Consider the following 22,028-nt stretch of genomic DNA (forward strand, 5'->3'; position numbering starts at 1 on the left):
GTAGTACATAACAGTATATATATATATATATTTGAATCAGCTGATCTCGTCGATCAACTAAGCTGATTAGTTATACTAATGACTGTAACTTATATATATGAGTGCGGAGTGGCTCAGTGGTAAGGCACTGTATTACTAACTTCAAGGACCAAATAATTATTTATTCTTTCACTGTAGCCGTGTGTTCGGGAGCTTTATAAAGTGTGCCATAACTGAAGAAAAATTTGTCGGACGAGCATGATTCTGACCAAATGTACCTTCCACAACCGTTGGTCTAGTAACACCACTTCCTTATAGAATACTGCACCACTGCAAGCCTGGCCATCCTCAAGGACAATCTTCACTATAAATGCACAGCCAAATGTGTGACTTAACTAGTAAGAGTGCTGTAACATAATTGGTCGATTAAATTTATTTTATGTTAATAATGAGTTAATTAATTATGTTTGTATTATGGTTGGAAATTTAAAGTAGCACTTAATTTTATCAAATATGCAGTCATGTCTTTTTTGTATTGCAAAAACTAATAAAAATTCAACAGTACCCAATATAGTGCAATTTGCAGATATACCACTTTGACGATGAGATCGTCAATGAATGAGATGTTAAGGTCTTTGTGGATGAGTTTATTTGTAACGTAATAAGGAGCATAAAGGATTTTTCGTAGGATTTTATATATTTATATACATATATACAGCGAGTAGGTTATAAATTACCCGCCCCACTAAACCCCCGGAGAGCGACGGCCCTATATCACTTTTGAAACATTAGCTTAAAACGGGAAGAGGAGACTTTAAGATAGTTAAATCGAGCAATATTTAAAAAGCACCTGAAATTTAAAAACGGCATCAAACCCTCCACTCCCGCCCTCCATGGTAGCCTTAGTTATCTGACTTTTCAAACGGACAATTATAGCGAGTAGGTTGATCGATGAACGACATATCACAATCTCACAAGAGGAGATCGTAACACTAAAAAAAAGGCAATCCTTCCCCGCCGGACCCGCCCCACTAAACCCCCGGATAAACTGACGGATTGACGATAAACTTGTTTTACTGTTGTTTAACTCTTGAATTTTCGTTTTAGTTTTTTTTTTTTTTATCACTTGATTAAAATACTTTGTATGTATTAACATGATTGATTAAATTTATAGATAATATCTTATTCAAAATATAATAGACAAGGCCATTTTTTTTCTTTTTGCTAATTGATTCAATAATTATATTTAGCCATTCGATAAGGAACATATCTTGAAGAATGGTGAAATACGACTAAAGGAATATGAAGTGAAAAATAAATGAAATATCAAATTCAAGAGATTCGGTTATTTATTTGTGTACTGAACTATTTAACATAATAAAATTTTGATTCTATCAATTTGCTCAAGAAAATGAAAGCAAGTTGTTAATCTACTAATAGTTTGTTAATGACAAAAATACATTCAATACAGTGTGTTTGAACATAAATAATTGGCATATCTTTCCCCCTTTATATAGTATTTAGCCCAAAATAGGCTATTATAAAGTGAAATTGAATTATATTTTATTCTATATTGTTTGTTATTTTTATTCGCAGGGGCTGAGCACTGCCCGTACGACTACATAAAGATATACGACGGTAAGGACGTCACTTACCCAGTGATCGGTACGTTCTGCGGGATGGGCAAGTTCCCCTACTCCATCATCGGGACCAGCGAAGACCTCTTCGTTGAGTTCGTGTCTTCCCCGGCAGGTGAGCTATCTGATATTTGTTCTGTAAATTGTTGTGTGTTTACTGGCCTTCTGGCATACAGGTGACATGACACCTGAAGATTTTTCATAATTTCTTGCTAATCAAAGAAAGAATTTCACTTTTAACGTTGTCTTTCTCAGTATGCTATTTATAATCTCAGAATGTGCATATACGTGTTTTAATTCTGATAATCTCTGTCTATCGAAATATTATTAGAATTAATCACTAGATCGATATATACAAAAGCATTCTAAGGCCGGCGCTCCTCTACGGATCACCACTCTTCACCTATCTCTCCGAAGGCACACAGCGACACCTCCAGCGTTTCCAGGACACGATGCTGCGGAGGATGGTCCGCACAACATCGTGGAAGAGGAAGAAGCCTCCGGAACTGCATCAACTTCTAGAACTGCCCACAGTGCCAGAGTTCATTAGTCGGAGGCACGTCAAGTACTTTGACTCCCTCCAATTTTTGACCAACCCACTCTTCCAGGCACTGACACCAGCACATCCACCAGCCTGATGGCTGGATTTACACCCGCGACCACCGCAACTTTAACCCCCTCCCCCAAAAAAAAAATAATAAAATAAAAAAAAAGATAAAATAAAATTTAAAAAAAATGAGTGACACCATTTTCAGTTTTAGTTTTTTTAGTTTTAGTGTTAGTGAAAAGTCCAAAAATTGAAGTGCGCCCCAGGACCTCATATATACTCAAATCGACAGTGATGTTTCAAAAATATTGCATTATATTCAGCCAACCCTCAGAATGGAGCACAGCTCCAGTAAAAGGGCACAAATCAACAAATTGTATATATTGTATTGTACATATATTTATATTTTGTAATTATTTTTATGAATAAAGGGGATTTGAAACAAAAACAAAAAAATAAGATCGATATCGTTGCCGTGTAAACCATCATGTGTGAAACGTAATGAGGACTGTTTAATCAAGAGGATACAATAAATTAAGCATTATAAATACAAATGAAGCCTATAATTCTTGATCACACGTTAAACATTTATGTTGATTAACAATAAAATTTTAATTTTAAAGTTGAACCGGTGCATAGAACGGATATATGTGATCATAGAAGTTATCTTATTGTGTTTTTCTTCTGGTCGCTCGTCCTCTTTTCACTTCTTCTGCTCCAGTTGTATGTTTCAGCACAAAAAAAGGTCTACTAAGCTAAGGTCTGCTCTTCTCTCATCCACTCAAGAAACTACTATTTTTTGTTGAGTTGCAGGACAATTAACTTCTGTTCATGGGCTTGTTCACAGATGGCGCATCATCTTGCTCTTGATTTTATGACTACTAGAGAATAATGAATTCAGTTTTCCCCCCGAACTCACAGACTTCTGAAGATACTATCTGTTAGTAGCACTTTAACAACATGTCTATATCAGAGGGTCTCGAAGTTATCTTCTTTTCAGATGCGTCGACGGATTATCAGGCATTGAAAAGAAGCTTGGATGAATGTGCGTTTGAATGGGTAACGGGTTTATTACAGAAGGATTGATATATGGTCCAGATTTAAGAAGCAGCATATGAAACATGTGGTTTTGGTTGTGATTTATTTATTAAGGAGCTTTTATGTTGTTTCATACTTAGAAATGTGGAGGACACAGGATCTCCAAAATAAATGATTTATTTCTAATAGGGGAAAAAAGGTTAATTTTAGAACGAGAAAAAGAGAAAAAAAATATCAATAAAATAAAATTGTTATAATGCCAGTAATAGAATCAATAAATATGGAACTTATAACAGGATAATAGAAAAATGTCCTGCTGCAGCCTGGGCTTTAGTCTTCGAGATGAGGTTTGATTCCCCAGGTTCTAAGTCACAGCTCCTTTAACTGTTGGTAACTAGGAGTGGAATTTCATGAATAGTTTTTTGATATAGTCTTCTATTGATTCCATTTGTGATTCTCGATGGCTATTATTTTTTACAAACCTAGGAGCATCTACTGCGATTCTTAAGACTTTATTTTGAAATAATTGTAATTTATTTTCCTTTTCGTAAGATTTTCCTCTCCAGACTTCACAGCGGTATATCTGCAGTGGTTTAAAAATAAGTGTTTAAGTAAGGCGCCCCCTCACTTCTGAACATAAATTCATGATGCCATCTAGTGGCAAAGATAAGTGATACGAAGCCTGGGCGGCCATCTTGGTCCCCAAAACAAAGGGGTTAGAACTAATAGAGAAGCCATCTTGACCTGGACAGGAGAAGAAGAGGACAGAACTCTTCAAGGTCTCTTCTGATAATAATCATGAGGTAGTGAAACTTTACACTCAGGCGAGAGAGGCGGCAGCGGCGGTAGGAGGATGAGGAGAAAGAACCAAGACGGAAGGGAACCCTTATTTCATCTTCATATTCACACCAGAACCAACCTTCAAGCCTCAAGAATATCAAACAAGTAAAATGTAATACTTAAATCAATGAATGTAATGAAACCAAAACTATCACTAACAAACTAACCATATTGTAACCATTTTGTTCAAACTCTACAGTAAATTCTTTCAGAAAACTTAAAAGAGAATAGTGGTTATTTCATTTTAAAAGTATATGATGTCATATACATCAATTCATTCTAAATACAGTCCACTCCATCATTACCAGCAAATTACAAGTTGTTCTTTATTCAAACCAGCCATTCCAGCACATAATAATTAATTTGGGTAATATCCCCCCACTTTCACTCCGGGGAATATCCAAATTAAACAATAAGAATAGTTGTTTCTGGTTTTAATTTGGATTTTCTATTTACGATGGGGTTTGCTAGGATTGCTAACCTTGCGTAGGTTTGAGTTAGTTTAATGTTGATATGGTGATTCCAGGTTAGGCGGCTATCGAGGTGAATTCTCAGGTACCTCACTGCCAGGATTCCATTGCACATTTTTACCTTTAGGGATTAATTCTGGTAAGTCAGCTAGGCTTCTGAGGGTAAAAACGTTTGAAGTACATTTTTCAATGTTCAGACTAATTATCCATTTAGTGAAGTATTGTTCTAGATCATAAATGTGACTCTATTATGTCATAATGTTAAGAAAATACTTCAGTATCGTCACCGAACTATGTGTGAACGGGATGATGTGAAGATTGAAGTTAAACACAATGGAACAAAGGACTGAACCTTATGGAGTACTCGGATGAATTTGTCTAAGGGTAGAAATCATGTAATATATTGTAATATAAAATGTCTGCCGTTGAGAAATGAGCTTAGTGTAGCATATGTGTTGAAAACGATATATTTTTGCTCTCAGTTTTATGAACTTTCGGCATTTATAATTTTTTTTTTTTTTAAATTATAAGGCATATAACGAAACAAATTAATAAATGCGAGTATTTAAACTGAGAATTGAACCAGTTTCATCATATTAGAAAACGAAACAGCTTTAAGAGCACCACTAAATACTTGTGGTACCGTTAGAGACCAGAGCTCTCAGAAGTGACTAATGAAATATTAACAGAGCGGAAAGCAGACAGATTAATAAAATATTTAACTTCGCTTTCGGCTTCACTATGTTACTTCCCTTGAGGAAAAACTAACTCGCCCAGAAAATATCGATCGCTTAAAAAATAAAGAAACCTAGTTATCATTTGAATAGGTTTTTGGGAAAACTGGAAAATGTTTGTTACTTAAATTGAACTATTCTAAAAAAAGAGGGTGTATGCGAAATAGAAAAACAAATATAAATAACCATATATTTATAAAATATCACTTTTTTATTTATTTTTTTTTTATTCTAAGATTATTGAATAAGGAAATTAGAGCAATGGCTCGGTAAAATGAATACGGGAAACATATTTAAACTATAACCGTAACTTTTTGCCGATAAAGGATAGAAATAAAAATATGTTTACATGTCTTACCTCATGTATCCTGTGTGGTAAGCCATCAAAAATAACTATCTAGTTCTAGTGAGTTAGTGGCTCTGTTTTATCCTCCTCCTTCCTCCCCCAAAAAATGGTTCTTTAATTTAATATCTGCATTATTGTACGATTTTTAATATTTCTTATAACAGATTGGAAAAAATATATGATAAAATTCATCCTCCTTTCTATTCAAAACATTAACCAGCTAATGTCCACCATTTTATCTCAAGATTGCGGATAACATTATAATTTTCCTAAATCTATTAATGGCTTTTAACAACAACCATTTAAAGTGTATTATATATTGGTTTAACCTCTTTTATTCAATTAAAGTACAACCCTGGGTCAAGATGTGCTCTCTGCAAAATATTTTTAAAGTAGATTGTTAGTACATCATATTGGACTGACAAATTTTTAATAATATATAATTTTTTTTTTATAATTTATTTATTGTTATTTACAACTGTATACATATATACACACTCCAATCTGCTATAGACAACCATCAAATAACAATTTTAGTTCTTTTTGATTTTTCTAAGGCTTTTGACACAGTTAGCCATAAGATCCTCCTTAGTAAACTTCAAAACCTTTCCATGTCAAATAGTGTCCTAAAGTGGTTCCTCTCCTTCCTGTCCCATCGTTCCCAAACAGTCGTCATTCCGAATAAACCTCTTTCCTCTCCCCTGCTTCTGTCACAAGGTGTTCCTCAGGGTTCCTCACTTTCACCAACCCTTTTCTCCATTTATATCAATGATCTTCCTAATTCCATTCACCACGCACAGTACCACCTATACGCAGACGATCTCCAAATCTATCTGTCCTTCCATCCCTCCGAAATGCTTGAGGCCATCCAAAAGATACAGGAAGATATTGACAGCATTAACGCATGGGCCTGCTAACAATGATTTGAAGCTGAATGCCAAAAAAACGAAGGCCATTCTTATCGGTTCCAAGCGCCTCCTTCATTCCCTCCCTTACTGTCCTCTACTTTTCCTTAACAACCAACCGATTCACTTCTATCCTACAATAAAAAACCTTGGTGTCACTTTTGATCAACACCTCTCTTGGAATAACCATATTTCCCAAATCACACGTAAATCCATAACTGTACTCAAACAATTCCTAAAATTCCGTAATTCCATTCCTCAGAACACTCGTCAGCTCCTAGTATCCTCTCTTGTCTTCCCCCACTTCGACTACGGATCCTTGGTGTATGGAGGGCTATCTGTAGGACTAGAGTTGAGACTGAAGAGACTCATGAATTGTTTTGTAAGATTTATCTTTGGGTTCCCTAGGCACTCTCAAGTCTCCCGCTGGTATTCCGAGTTGAAGTGGCTCTATCCAACCTCCCGAAGGCAATACCTCCTTGGTGTTTTTCTATTCCATGTTCTTAACATCAAAAAACCTACCTATATCCTAGATCTCCTCACTCTTCGTTCATCTATCCACTCATTAAACACCAGATCCCATCCGAATGATTTATATATGCCCTCCTATAGAACCTCCTTCTTTAGCAAATCCTTCGTCATACGTGCAACCTCCCTTTGGAATTCTCTTCCCATCTCCATTCGCCAGTCCTCATCCATCCTCTCCTTTAAACAACACCTATTCCTTCATTTATTGAATAACCAAACCTCCACATCTTTGTAATCAAATAAATAGGCAGTTATTGATTAATATTATAAACAGTAGTAAAGCCAATATACCTATGTAATTTCATTATACTATCTGAAAATTTGTAAACGCTCGCCAGATAAAAATCTCACTATATGAACCATGTAATTATTCTTAGGGGACATATGTCCCAGAATAAAGTTATTTTTTCATTTCATTTTTCATTTCATTTCATATACACATCAAGTAAATTTGCTGTAAGTGATATTATGACATGATACAAACATGTGGAGAATCTACCCATTGATAGAACTCCAATTTTCATAATATAAAAAGAAAATGATAAAAGTGTAAACAGAACAAAGAAAAAAAAAGAGAGAGAAGGGGGGACAAAGGTAAATATCCGTGAAAGCAAACAGACAATAACAAACCGGATATATATTCCCCGGTTACATAATTGAATAGAAATGGATGTAACGCTTGAGTTATTCCATTCGGCTCAATAAATAATGAATTTCGCTTCGGCATTACCCTGTAATTGTTCCCTACTCCATCAGTCGGAATATAATCCTTCATCGCTGAATTAGTTCCGATAACATTAAATTACAAATACTTGTAACAAACAATACAAAAAAATAATTTATACAATTATTCCACTATTTAAAACCGTATCCCATGTGTTACGGCAGTCAAGATGAAATTAAAAAACTAGCGATATATGTATGCTTAGAAAAAGGGGCAGGGTTTTGTGAAGGTGATTGTTTGGTACAATATGAAGTGGTGATAGTTTATCAGGCCCTGTGTATTGACTGTTTGTGTCCAAATATCACCTTATAAGGGATTTACCTCCTTCAGTGGGCGGTCATTAACATTAGAAGTGTGGATATAGTGCAGTGCGTGACAACGTTTCTTCAGCCCGTCCTGAATAGGAGAGTGGTGGCAAGGGTCATCTTCATACTTCCGGGGAAGGTGAGACAGTGACCGAAAAGGTGAAATCGGACAACCTTGTGTTCTGCCAGGAGTACACCCAAGGGGTAACCCACTACGTGTGGTTCGAACTAAACTTTATTTTATATTCCAAATTTGTATGATAATGTAAATTTAGTTAATAAGGTTAAGCTAGAGCATTTAAATTAAGGTTGAGCTAACTTATAAGTTTTGTTTGATTTTATTATTCTTAAGAGTTTTTTTTTTATTCTGTGTACATATATTTCTTCTTACAATTAAACTTTTGTAGATATAGTTCTGCTGTTCTTTCATTTTAATTTCTTTAATTTTTATATAGGGGTATATTTTACTTATATTGAAGTTGTCGTTTCGGGGTTTTTGTTATTCCCAAGGGAAAAAATAACTTGGCGCCTAAGGAGCAGTTTATTCTTTTTTTTTTCTTTTTCACTTTTGCGATTATATATTTTTTTACTTTAACTCACTCCCTTTTCCGCTGAGCGGGGCAAGTATAAATGATAAATATATAACTACCGATAAATCAAAATTTGTTTTATAACCGCGTTTAGTTATATGTATTACTGATTATTTTTCGAAAATACTCCATCTTAATCCCTTTGAGATAAGCTACAAGCAGACTCGTGGTGAAACACATAGAAGAACAAGTATTCCTCATATTCGGAGTTCCTCAAATAATAATTAGTGATAACGGAATCCAATTTAAAAGCAGAGAATTTACAACCTTGACGGAGCAATAAGGTCACTACATGGTTCACGGCTTATTGCCACCCGCAAGCCAATCTAGCAGAAAGGGTCAACAGAGTGATAAAGAGTGTGCTGACTTCAAACGTCAAGGATAACCATAGGACCTGAGACAGTAGTAGAGTTACAGAAAGTAGCTTTTGCCCTGAAGATGGCAGTACACGAATCTACAGGTTTTACACCGGCATATATAAACCATGGCCGGGAACTAACAAGAAGTGGAAATGACCATGGAATGGATGATGGTAGGTCAAAAGCACTTATCCGAGATGCAAAAAGTGTAATAAAATTTATTAGGGACTTTCAAAATGTAGTTAATACGAGTGAACACGGTTGTTTAAAATGTAAATTGAAAATAATTTTGTTTCGAAAATTTTAGATTATTTTTTGAATCGTGAATATTGGATTACAAACAAAAAATTCTCTCTCAAAATGTGATCTTTTACATTTCAAAATACATTGAATCCAAAAAAATTAAATTATTACACTATGGATTTTGTAATACCTGTTTATAGAAATAAAAATTGCAAATTACTATAATAAATTTTCTTTTAATTTAATTTTTTGTCTTGGTTTTTGTTATTGCAAAGCATTTTATATTTTCCTTCAACATAAAATAGAAAACTTCGAGGAATATTAACATTTTTGTTTTCTTGTTTGATTACAATGTCCACTTTTCCTAAGCTTTATAAACTCTTAAAGAAATAAAATTTTTTAATTTTTTTTTTTATACTTGACATTGTTTATTATCGATCATAGAAAACCAAGTTATATTTCTATTTCTTTTCATTCTTATCTTATGCATATATTATGTTTCTCTTGTTTTGTTTTTTTCAATCAAATATAGAATACTTCTTGTGTTGTTAGCTGAAGTGTTATTTTTTTTTTTTTTTTTTACATTTATATCTCTCTTTTATTTTCTATTTCAATTTCTAATTTATTAATTATTATTTGAGATAAAATACGTATTATAATAAATAAATATATATGTATACACCTTACGATTAAAGTAAAAACTCCTCGCTATCAAAGCAGTGGCTAGCTTTTATTTCCAATGCGGAAAGCCAGTAAAGATAAAATCTGAGACACGAAAAGGTTAATTCTGTGAATTTAGTAATACGTATTTCAATAGGTTTTGTGAGCGTTTATATATAACGTTTCACAGTAAGAGACCTAGCATTGTTACTTAACTGCCACCAGGGCCTTCGCTCTTCGGCGGTTTCTGCTTAACGAGTTCTGTTTAGTTGCTGCGGCTGCGACTTTGAATGGTTGAAGCATTCCTATTAAACAGCAAACCGTCAAGGCCCGTAGGAAACCCACCAGCCGCAGAGTAGAGGCCAGCAGAATTGATTTTGTCCAGAGACTTGTGATATCCAGGTTTCTGTTGCAGTCAGCCTTGTAAGGATTGGATTCAGCTTTACTGATGGCGAAGAAGTTATTGTAATTGTGAATCTATTCATTGTTATGCTAGTCCAACACATATTGTGTCCTATAGAAACTTCTTAGCAGCAAGTAACTTGGTTTCTAATATAGTGCAGTGAAACTTCTACATAACGGACATCTATGGGAAAGATAATTTTGTCCGTTATTTGCAGGTGACATTTTAGAAGGAATGACTATAAAAAAAATAACACAAAAATTAAATAATTTCATTATGTACATAGTGTCGTTTTAGCTGTGATATCTCGCAAGTCAAAAATGTATTTTATTTATACAATGTGTTTTATAAAACAAATAAATAGAACCAATGCATTATTCTAGTGACAAAATACTACAATTCTTAGAATGCATTATTTACCTAATTATGTACATTAAAAAAAAAGAAATTTCGCATTTTCTTGCAAAAATTCTTAAATTTGTGATTAAGTAGCTAAATAATATTTACGAACATAAAGTATTCATTGCAAGCTTTTATACAAAATAAATCTTCTTTAATGCTCTGATATGTTCGAAAAAATAAACGGATAAGTTACTAATAACTTTTTCCCCTAAGCTAAGTGGTCCAAATATTTAATTCTATGATCATGATTTTTTACATGCATATTTAATGATTTTTATCCATTGTAAAGAAATGAATAGTAGTGACGGAAAATAAAATTGATTTGTGCGTCCGGATTGGATTTCCGTAATTGAGAAGTTCAAATGTTTTAAACCTGTATTTTGTTGTTCGGAACCTTAATAAAATTGTCCTTTAAGAGGGTTTTACATAATGGAGGGTTATTACAAAATAAAAATTTCACTTTATCAAAACTAAGGACCGAAATAAATTATTTTTAAACATATAAATTATATTAATATTAAATAAAAAACTTGATTATAAAACAAAATTGTCTTGGTTCTACTATATCTTGAATCTATGTTCTTACTACTCTTTTTCCTGAATCACACAATCTTTTACGAGGAATAGTTGAAAATTGTGAAGAGATTCTAATTAACGTTAACTCTTTTATTAATTGATACTTAGATGAAATCAATCAGTTTAGATTATTTTTCTTTTTTTTTTTCTTGAATTCTTGTAGTAACCACATTAGTACATTATCCAAAAATAGAGTATGATGAAAAAAAAATGTAATACTCTTTAGTACTTTTTTTTTTGTTGTAGGAAGTTGAACTGTGTAAATAGTATTGTATAATATTTATTGGTTATTGGTTTATATATTTTTCATATAGAACTTCTGTAAGACAATTATTTTATGGATTTTTTTTAATGGAGCATTGTTGTTCTGTTTTAATTAAATATAACATTTCTCTCTGTTATATAAAGCCGTTTTTATTGATTACCGTGTAATATTATATTTAACATTCCCGTACAATGCGAGCAACATGTAATACAATTAAATGAAAAGTTGTATAATTTGTAAAATGGCGGTTGGTCCGCCGTTAGTTAGACAGGGTATACCTCCCCTCTCTCCCTCCCTCTAGTTAATAAAATCAAATCTTTTGTTTTTTATATGAAATTAAACAAAATAAAATGTTGTTATTGAAAATAAAATTCAAATTAATAATTATTAATGTGAAGGAATCATTTACGTAAAAAGTTCGTTATTCGTATGTTTGTTAGCATCAGAACAAAAACTTCATTTTATAATTTTTAATGAACAAAAATTAATTTTGTAGTTCATAATTCTACTGACTGTGAATTATTGTAATTTTTGAATTGTTATTTCAATTTTTATTTATTAAAAAATATTAATTATTCCAGAAATATTTATTAATGGTTATACTATTTTTTTCTTCGTCTAAGGGAAATGAGACCAGCGTTTGCAAAGTGATCAAAGATAGAGCTGGGTAGCAGCTGTGCATCTTAAACAAGAAGTAAGCCCTTCTTCAGAACTAAGAAGGGCCTATTGCTTTATTAGAAGGCCTTGGAGAACTTAAAAGCTAGACGACGATAAGACAAGGAAGGATTGAGAAGTGAGGTAGGGATTAAGGGCACTAAGGAGGCAGATAGACTTGAGCTACTGGATAAGGGTTTACCTGTGTAATCCAGGGATCAAAGTTGTGACAACAAGTTAGGACCTAAATTATGGGATTTACTTCTTACGTAGGGTCCCTCTCCCAAACCTGGGAATAATAATCGCTCCGCCTGCTTCTTTAGATTAATACAGCCACAATCCCATTCCAACCCATACCCCTTCATCCCCTTAATTGCCTTCTGCCCCAGATGTTATTGGTTGCCCTAGTTCTCTCTCCGTTACAATTCATGAGTTATAAATTCACAATTGGTCGCAGATGGGGCCTTGTTTCTTTAGCTGTAGTAGAAGTAATTGGTAGAAGTTGTCAACAGATGTAATATTGACAATCACTTACTCCAACACGTTACTACCTTGTATTTTTTCCATCATATGGTGTCTAAGCTGATCTCGATGGTATCTTATTAACTCAATCTGTTACCTGTAAGAGAATTTTTAACAGGCATTTGACACACATTAAGTTATCGAAAAACGGAAAATAGTTTACATAATATATATATATATATATATATATATATCTTTTACTGGTACCCTCTTGCCCTCAGTTGGTTCTACTTGTTCTGCATGAGTAACATTCTTCTGGCTGCACTCCATCTATCTTCCCTGCAATGTAAAATGTGTCAACTTTAAATTTTTTATGTTTTTTTTTACCTCCTGTTTTGTCATTTCTGACATACGGGGGGGAGGAGGGGCTATCTACAGGATATCACCATATTCTAACAAATAAAAGTCGACCCCCTAATCGGATTGCCGCTGACGATATGAATCAGTCAAAGTTGGTACACTTAACTCGCTCTGCTACAAACGGCCTGCGTTTCGTAGCACCATGACTGATAGTAAGTTGAGCTGATCTTTATCACGAACTGTACAAACCTAAAGCATCATTATGTTTAACATGAGGATCCAATGTCCATGAGCTAATTTTCTTTAACAAGAATTGTGTAAATAACTAGTTTACGATTATTTACTCATGATTTTATCAGTGCTGTCCCTATTTATAGAGTGTGGCTCCATGCTTGAAGGAAGTTTTTAGAGGGAGTTATAATTGGATATGATGGATGGTTTTAGGTTTTCTTATAATGTTTTAACTCTGCTATTGGTAGGCTCACATTTCCTAAACAGGCACTGACTGAACTTTTATTTAATCTATTTATCTAGCGAGCTATAGATACAGAAATTATAGGAAGATGATCCGGGAGCAGTAAAAAAAAAAATTAAGTAGTAATTAATGTAAACCAACGTTTCGCCCCACGTTGCAGAACTTCATCATGGCTAAAAAAGAAACAAATAATTTACACAATCGACCTGAAGATCCCTGAACCCACTCTATCCCCCACTTGTGAGGGGTACAGTAGAGCTCATTAGATAGTCAACGACTTTGAGGCCTTGTTGAACTGTAGAGTGCCTAGGGCGGAATCCAAATTGATGTGCTAACAGAAATAATAACAAATAAAAAAGTTAGTCAAAAATAAAAGTCAAGAAAAAAAAGAACGAATAAAATATGGCACCCACCTTACTGAATGGAAGTAAACACAAAACTGAATTGAAGGCAGGATGAGACCAACAGGATTGGGGAGTGGGGAGAAAGTGGTGGTTAACAGGTATTTAACATTTTAAGGCCAAAAATAAATAATAATGTTAAATAAAATATATTATTAGGAAATATTAAATATAGACAGACACATGGTAAGGGGGGTAAATTGTATAACAATATATGGACAAAACGCTAAATTGAAATAAAACAAAAATTATGGATACTATAAATATAGTGAAAGTAAAAATATACAGAATTTAATGGTGGTAATAAGGTGTGTAAATTTATATAATAAAACATTAATCAAAAGTAATAAGTGCAAGATAAAGTGGACGTAACAGATGAATATAAAAAATAGATAAAATATATAAATAAAAATATAAAATATGGATAGTAAACATAAATGAAAGTATTTGGGTAAAAATGAAATAAATATAAATAACGGAAACATATAGCATAATGCATTATTATAGAAACTTTAATAACATAAAAATATCTTATATATCCCCGATATATATCCCCGATTTGTACTTTCTTCACTTATCATCGCTGTCCACGCAAATTTTGTTTCAATATATCAGGGTATCTCCGACTGATAGAACATTTCTTGTTTTATTACAAAATTTCATCTAATTCTCATAAGAAAATCTGATCATAAAATTTCATTTACAAAAAAATCAAAGAATTGTTTTTCATCATTTAACAGTGACTAGTATACAAGATTTCATAGATCTCTAATCTTCTTAATGACGTCTGGTGATTTATTTATTTAGCTGAGACTTTCACAAAATTAAAATTAAAATATCAATATCATACAAAAAAATATATAAATCGATTTAAAAATTCTTAAAGTGTGTAAACTCTATACTTGTTGACATAAATTAGAGTATATACCTCTCTGTATTAATATTCTCGACACCTGCCACTATGGAAAAAAATATCTCTACAGTATATTTATTCACCGGTAGTTATCGACTATTAATGTTACTATCATTATCAATTTGCTTGCCTCAGAGTCAAAGAAATTATGACAAATATTTTGACATACGATAAACATATTTTCATGAATAAGTGTTGTGAACAGTCAAATAATCTGAACTCTGATTTCACTAGGTATATAAAATATATACTTTATTTTAATTAAATTCATTAAATAATACAAGAAATATACTCTTACAACTCCAACAGATTAAATTTTTTTTTAATAGAGAGATTAATTTATCGTAAAGCATTAGATAATCAAAAGAAATACTTGAAGCTGTATAAATTATTCCCATTAAAAGTAAATTAAACCAATTTTTAATATCAATATTCTGATCGTTTGTTTTAGTTTTATTAATTGTTATTAATAGTTAATAATATTCAATCACTGCTGGAACTGATATGGCTTTTGCTTTATTAACTTTCCTGATCCGATTTTTTTTTTCCTTTCCAATTCAATCTACTAGTGCTCATTCTATTCGTGCTGTTTATATCAGAGCCCAAATGGAAATTGGTCTATAAAATGGAAGCAATGAAGCCGTAATGTATACTATGCCCGGTTTGATTTGAGTGACTCTACCGGCTTTGGAGCAGGGCAATAGCAATGCAAATGTTTATAACTCCTACTCGATACTAACTTCCAATCCGTTGAAAGCAGCATTAACCAAAGGCAGTCTCCCCCAATTTCAACATTACTTTTACGAAGATCTGTTTTCATTGAGTTAGTGAGATCTGCGAAATTTACCAGGCAGGCAGCTCGTTCTGTTTCACCAATAAAACTCTGGATCCGTTTTGAAAGATAAAGGTTATAGATCACGTAATAATGTTATAGTTAGAAAGTTATAATAGATTTGATACATAAAATGGAATAGAAACTCATCAAAATGGATTGAAATAACTCATTGAATTTTCAATTTATATATTAGTTTATTATTATCCGTAATAAAATATTTTCAGGAAGCTACAGAAACGTTTATGAATTCTATTTTTTAAAGATGACTAAACAACTTAAATTTTCTATCATTAATTGAGTTTAGTAGAGCCACTCTTAGGCTACCGGTAAATATTAAAAAAAAAAAAAAGCTTATATTCTATTAAAAATATTCTGGGAGATGTAACAAACGAGCTAATAGGTTATATTTTTGCTAATAGATACTAGTAACATTTATTTATTTTTTTCATAAAGAATTTCATCTCTTTCTTTTTTTTTTCGTACCCTCCATTGAAAATAAGAAATACTTAGGTACAATGATGTTAGTTGAAGTGTGCTTCCTTCTTCGACCCATGGGTATTTTAAGGGCTTTGTCGAGTGTACACTGTGTGTGCAGAATCGATGGCGCCGTATGCGCATTGAAACTATGATGAGCGGGGTCCGCTTTACTGGTTGTGATAGTATTAGGTTTAGACTGCAGAGCCCAAACCTCGTCCCATGGTAAGGACATTTACCAAGGGGACATCTTCTTGCCATCTCCCAGGTGGTGGTGGAGAGGCGATTTCCCGTAACAGCGGGTTGGTGCAGGCCTTCAACCCATCAGAAAATTTGATGTGTCTCCGGCCAATGTACTCCGGCACAGAGGACAGCTGAAGCTCATCGTGGATGACAGTGTTTCTCGCCGTCTGTAACGCTGTTCCTCTTACTATCTTCCGAAGGACAGAGTTCTGGAAGCTCTGCAGTCTGTTGAACGTGGTTCTATACATGTGTTTGAGCAGGAGCACACCGTAGAGCAGCGTTGGTCTAATGACAGCTTTGTATATGTGGAGCTTGACCCTGAGCGAGAGCTGCGGAGATTTTAGCAGATGATACAGTCGATAGCTCTTCTGACGGGTGAGCTTCAGTCTCTCACGAACATGGCTAGAAAATGTGAGATGGCGATCGAGTGTGAAGAATTTAATCATCTTATTCATGATTAACAAAATTCGACCCGATTATAAAACGTAATAATGTGAATAATGATAAAATGAATATCAAAACGCAATATGCGAGAATTTATTACCTTTAACATAACTATATACGAGTACATAATTCAATGTAAAATGTATACATCTTCTGTTATACTCGAATTTTGGTATCTTACCTACGTAAAATTTTCCTGCTTCTTCTTGAGGATTAATTCTATATAAGAAAAATTGAAGCGATTTAATGAGAAGACATTTTATGAAAATCATTTAATCTCTACCATCTACAGAAAAAGGGTTTTCCGACGATAGCGCACGGGGTGCCTAATCTGGTATACAGAGATATGATCTTGCAAAACAAAATCGTCCAAAACCTAAAAGTCATAGCACAGACCAACAACCAAAAATTTGACCCAAATATAACAATTTCTTTTCTAAAGTGGTGAGAAAATTATTATTATTATTGAGACCTCTAGCGAAGTAAAGTAAAAAAAAAATACTTGACCCTAGTAATTATAAATTATTGTTGAAAAATCGTCTTAGTTCCGTGGAAGTGAATTATGACGGGACTGCTGGATATAGAAATCAGTTTTGAGGCTTTAGGGCCAGTTGCACCAATTAACATTAAGATTTGAATAACTTCAATTTATCCTAGAGTTAAGTAAAACTCCGGTAACTTAGCGATCTGGTTAATCAGATACCAAGTTTAGCTGAAACTGAGATAAATATCGGTAGATCGCGCTAGTGTTCTCAAAAATTTAAATCAATTATTGGTATAACTTTATAATTAATACATTTTTTCTGTTTTGTCAAAGTTTTATGTTCTTTTCTTTCCATTGCTTACGCACAAGTAAAGTTACCATAAAACTATAGCAATTGGTAATTAGTGAATCATAATTGATTATTACAAATAATGAAATCCTTTTTTCAATTCATTTCAAATTTTATCCACAGAAGCAAATCATTAGTATTTAAAAAACTGCCAACAATAATGAATCAAAAGGATGCATTTTATGTAAACACAAATAACTTAAGTTTAGATTAAATAAAAAATACAGGAATCTGCACGTCGATTTCGAATATTACAGCACTTACTGGACAAACGGTCTAAAATTCCAATTAATTTTAAAAACTGATCTACATGACTGTAATAAGGCCAATCTGTACATACGGAGTTGAGTTTTGGGGCTCCACAAAACCTACCAATTCCTCTTGTATCCAATCCTTACAATCCTAAATCCTTTGTAAAATCCTCAATGCTCCTTACTTTGTCACAAATAAAATCATACATAACAACCTTAATGTTCCCTATGTAACCGATCTAGCTCGAACCAGATATCATTCCTTCAATTATAAACTCCCTAACCACCCAAACCCACTAGTTTCTCACCTTGCTTCCTCTTCCATTCCTGACAATCCTCCGAGGCGCCTGAAAAGAAGATGGCCACGAGACCTGCTCATGTAAAACGACATTAGAGTGCTATCAATGAGAAGTTTCTCTACACGCCTGTAACACTCCACTTTAACTGAGATCAAATTTACTAAATGCATTATAATGTACAGTTGTAAATACCAATAAAAAAAAAAAGATTAAATAAATAGAAAACTTTGAATTTTCTTTATTTCATTGATTATGTTTTTCATTAGAGCAATTACATTTAAATTGTTTTGAGCATGAACAAGAAAAGCCTGAATATCTCCTCTTCGGAGGAGGAAATTTCCTTAGGATTGGTAAAAAAAAAAAATGTAGCAATATTATCAAAAATTAAAAAAAACTGATACTGTTACATCCAAACAAACATTACATTGTTGCGAAGTAGTGGAAAAAGAGTTCAACGTCTGCCCTAAATCTCAGTAAAATTTACCACCACGTTTCTGGTGCAACAGTTAATTATTGAGTTTACCTGAGATTTTAATTTTTGTGCAACCGACCCTTAGTTAAGTTGCAGTAAAGAATCTCTTATAATGTTACGCAAAAAGGTTTGGTTAATGATATTTTTTATTTTAAGAATGAACATTTACCTACTCCAAATCTTTTAAATAGTACAAAAAAAAATCCTTCGTTCGCCGCAGTTGGGGGGAGGGAGGCAGTATTCATTGACTAAAAAGCCTTGGATGCTCCCATTCCCGTTGTCTACCGCCCTTCATTGCTACAGAAAGTCAGCAGTGGCTGAGAGACGAAACGCCAGAATGGCTTGACTGCAGTGAATACATTGAAGGAGAAATGGGTTGAAGGCTGCTTGAAGATGAAGCGCTGAGAAATGCATGAGACAGACCCCTGCTACAATTCAGCAACAGGTCCCTCTTCCCAGCCCAGTATAAGCCAACCAACCAGTCTATCTTAAATTCTCAATGCTACCTTGCTTTTTTTCTAATGAAGATATTTTCTAATTTAGTATTTGTATAATATAAATCATCAAACGATAAAAAATAGTCAAGAGAAAAAATAACCTAAAATGTTTGTAATAAAATCGCTTATTTGTTGAGGAAAAATGTAATAATAAGGAATTTCTTTATTAACTTTAATATTTTCATGGAAATTAATAATTTTTGTTGAATTAACTAATGAACAATCAAGAACACTTCTAATTATTACATTTTTTCTTTTGTTTTTATATTAATTAATTATCATTAATATCAGCAAATAACAAACTATAAAAATAAATTTGACCACTCCTTCCGACTAATCTCTTGGAATTTCTTTACCGCTACTTACCATTAAACATATAAATTGATAGCAATGTGTTTGCTGATACTGATCCATTAAATTATGATTTATTTTACTTTCTTCCTCCTTCAATTTTCAATACGCTTCATCTCGCTAATATTGGCCGATTTATATGTTTTATTCTTTTGTTTAGTTCATAATTGTATTACCTTTCAAGTCTTAATATATGTAATCTAGGAGTATATCTCGTTAAAAAAAAAAGATTCACTTTTTATGTTGTAAAAATCTTCTTTTCTTCAGAAAAATTTCTCCTGCTCTTTTTCATATATTTATTATATATACTAAACAGGACTTACGTCTGACGACACGACTTTCGAGGAGTCCCATCAGAACCACTGGCGGCGTTTTGGCAGCATATGCTTTAAAAAAAGTTTACGGTTTTTTGAAAATTGTTTTATACTGCTTACTCGATAATGATAATTTCCCTGATTTTTTATTTCTTTTATAATATTGCTATCTAGTCTCAGACTTTTTTTTTTACCATGCATTAAAGCAATCCACCATTATTGGTATAGCATGATTTCATTTCGACATACATAAACGCTATTCAGTAACAGTGTTATTGTAATTTATTACGTTTTGTTAGGTCTCTTTGTTATTTAAGAAATTATCTATCCTGACTTGTATTTGTCGTTCTTTTCCAGTACCTAATTGCAAAAATGCCACTTTTTAAAACTAAAATTAAAAATTAATGCTTTGTCTATATTAGTTAGGCATCTGACGCCGAAACTCTGAGAAACAAAATTAGAAGAAATAAAATCGGTCTTCCGGTCCCAGAGATAATATTTAAAATTTTTTCCGTTTTATAAAATTTAATTTGTTGATAATTACAACTGTAACAAAGGTACGAGAAGCAAATACATTTACTATGTAATTGAATTGACGTGGGGATTGACTTGCGAGGAAACTACCTTTCCACCCCAAGGCATTCTACTATTCAGGCATCTGTTCGGCAATCGGCAATCGATTGGTAAGCAGGGTTAGAAACTAGTGAATTTGAGGTGGTAGAGAGTTTAGATTGTTAGAACAGCAATTTGTTTCCCTCTGAATCTGAAACCTTCGGATCATAAAGAATTAAACTGGAAGAAATTCAATGGTAACGCAAAAATCCCAAAAGTACAAAAACATATAAAATAAGTTGGCCCCCCCCCCTTTTAATCACTTGTAACTCAAATTTGTCATATTTTGGTAATCTATAGTCAGTGAGATAAAATCTACATTTTCTATTTTCAATTTCATAGATGTAGTATGAAAATAAATTTAAAGAACATATAAGCATTTTTAATTTACCTGATTGCACTTTAACCATTAACTTTATAATAACATAATAGGTGCTTTTTTTTTTTTTTAATTCAACTCTCGTTTATTGATTTTTTTTTATTTATCAAACAAAACTGATGAGCAATAAAATAGGTCTACAAAAATTAACTTTTATAAAATTGAGTTGATGAGTCACCTTCGACCAACACCTCTCCTGGAATAATCTTATTTCCCAAATCACATAAAAATCCATAACTGTACAATTCCAAAGATTTCGTAATTCCATTCCTCAGAACACCCGTCAGCTCCTTGTATCTTCTCACGTCTTCCCCCACTTCGACGGTTCCTTGGTCTATAGAGGGCTATTTGCAGGTCTGAGTTGGAACTGAAGAGACTCATGAATTGTTTTGTAATATTTATCTATGGGTTTCCAAGGCGCTCTCAAGTCTCCCGCTGGTATATCGAGTTGAAGTGGCTTTATAGACGACAATACCTCCTTAGTGGCCTCCAATTCCAAGTTCTTAAAATAAAAAAAAACCTATCTATGGCCTTGATCTCCTCACTCTCCTTTCATCCATCCATTCATTAAACACCAGATCCCTACCGAATGATTTATACATGCCCTCCTATAGAACCACCTTCTTCAGCAAATCCTTCGTCATACGTGCAACCTCCTTCTGGAATTCTCTTCCCATCTCCATTCACCAATCCTCATCCATTCTTTCCTTTAAACAACACCCATTCCTTCACTTATTGCATAACCAAACCTTCGCATCATTGTAAACAATATAGTAAAGCATATATTGATTAACATTGTAGATCTCAATGTAATTTCATTTTGCTTACTGGAAAATTTTAAATGCTTTCCAGACAAAAATCATGATATATAAACCATGTATTTATTCTTAGGGGACATATATCCCAGAATAAAATTATTTTTTCATTTCATTTCAATTAACAAAGGTTTCAAGTTAAATTTTATAGAAATTTTGTTATTACTTTAATTTCTGTTATTCCCTTTCACGCCACGATAACCTATCTTCAGATGATAGTCCACTAATCCTAACTATCTCCATATCCCCAATTCCTGTACTACCACCACCCTCATTCATAAGGGGCCCAGTAAACTGGAATTCCTACCACCAAATCTTAACAGACCAAATCGATCTTAAAGTTTCCCTAAAAACCCCTGAAAACCTAGATGACGCAGTCCATTCCTTCACAAA

The 22,028-nt window shown here is 33.1% G+C and overlaps 1 protein-coding gene across 1 annotated transcript in view; it reads left to right on the forward strand.

Annotated features, from left to right (window-relative positions):
• LOC106677712 (cubilin) overlaps window positions 1–22,028 on the forward strand; it is an 80,124-nt gene that overhangs the window by 19,756 nt on the left and 38,340 nt on the right. The window contains exon 2 of the mRNA XM_014415799.2: window positions 1,576–1,731. Coding sequence (XP_014271285.1) covers window positions 1,576–1,731 — 156 coding nt within the window. The remainder of the gene's footprint in view (window positions 1–1,575; window positions 1,732–22,028) is intronic.

The sequence above is a fragment of the Halyomorpha halys genome, unplaced genomic scaffold (assembly GCF_000696795.3).
Source record: "Halyomorpha halys isolate HHAL.00 unplaced genomic scaffold, Hhal_1.1 Scaffold107.1, whole genome shotgun sequence".
Lineage (NCBI taxonomy): Eukaryota > Metazoa > Arthropoda > Insecta > Hemiptera > Pentatomidae > Halyomorpha > Halyomorpha halys.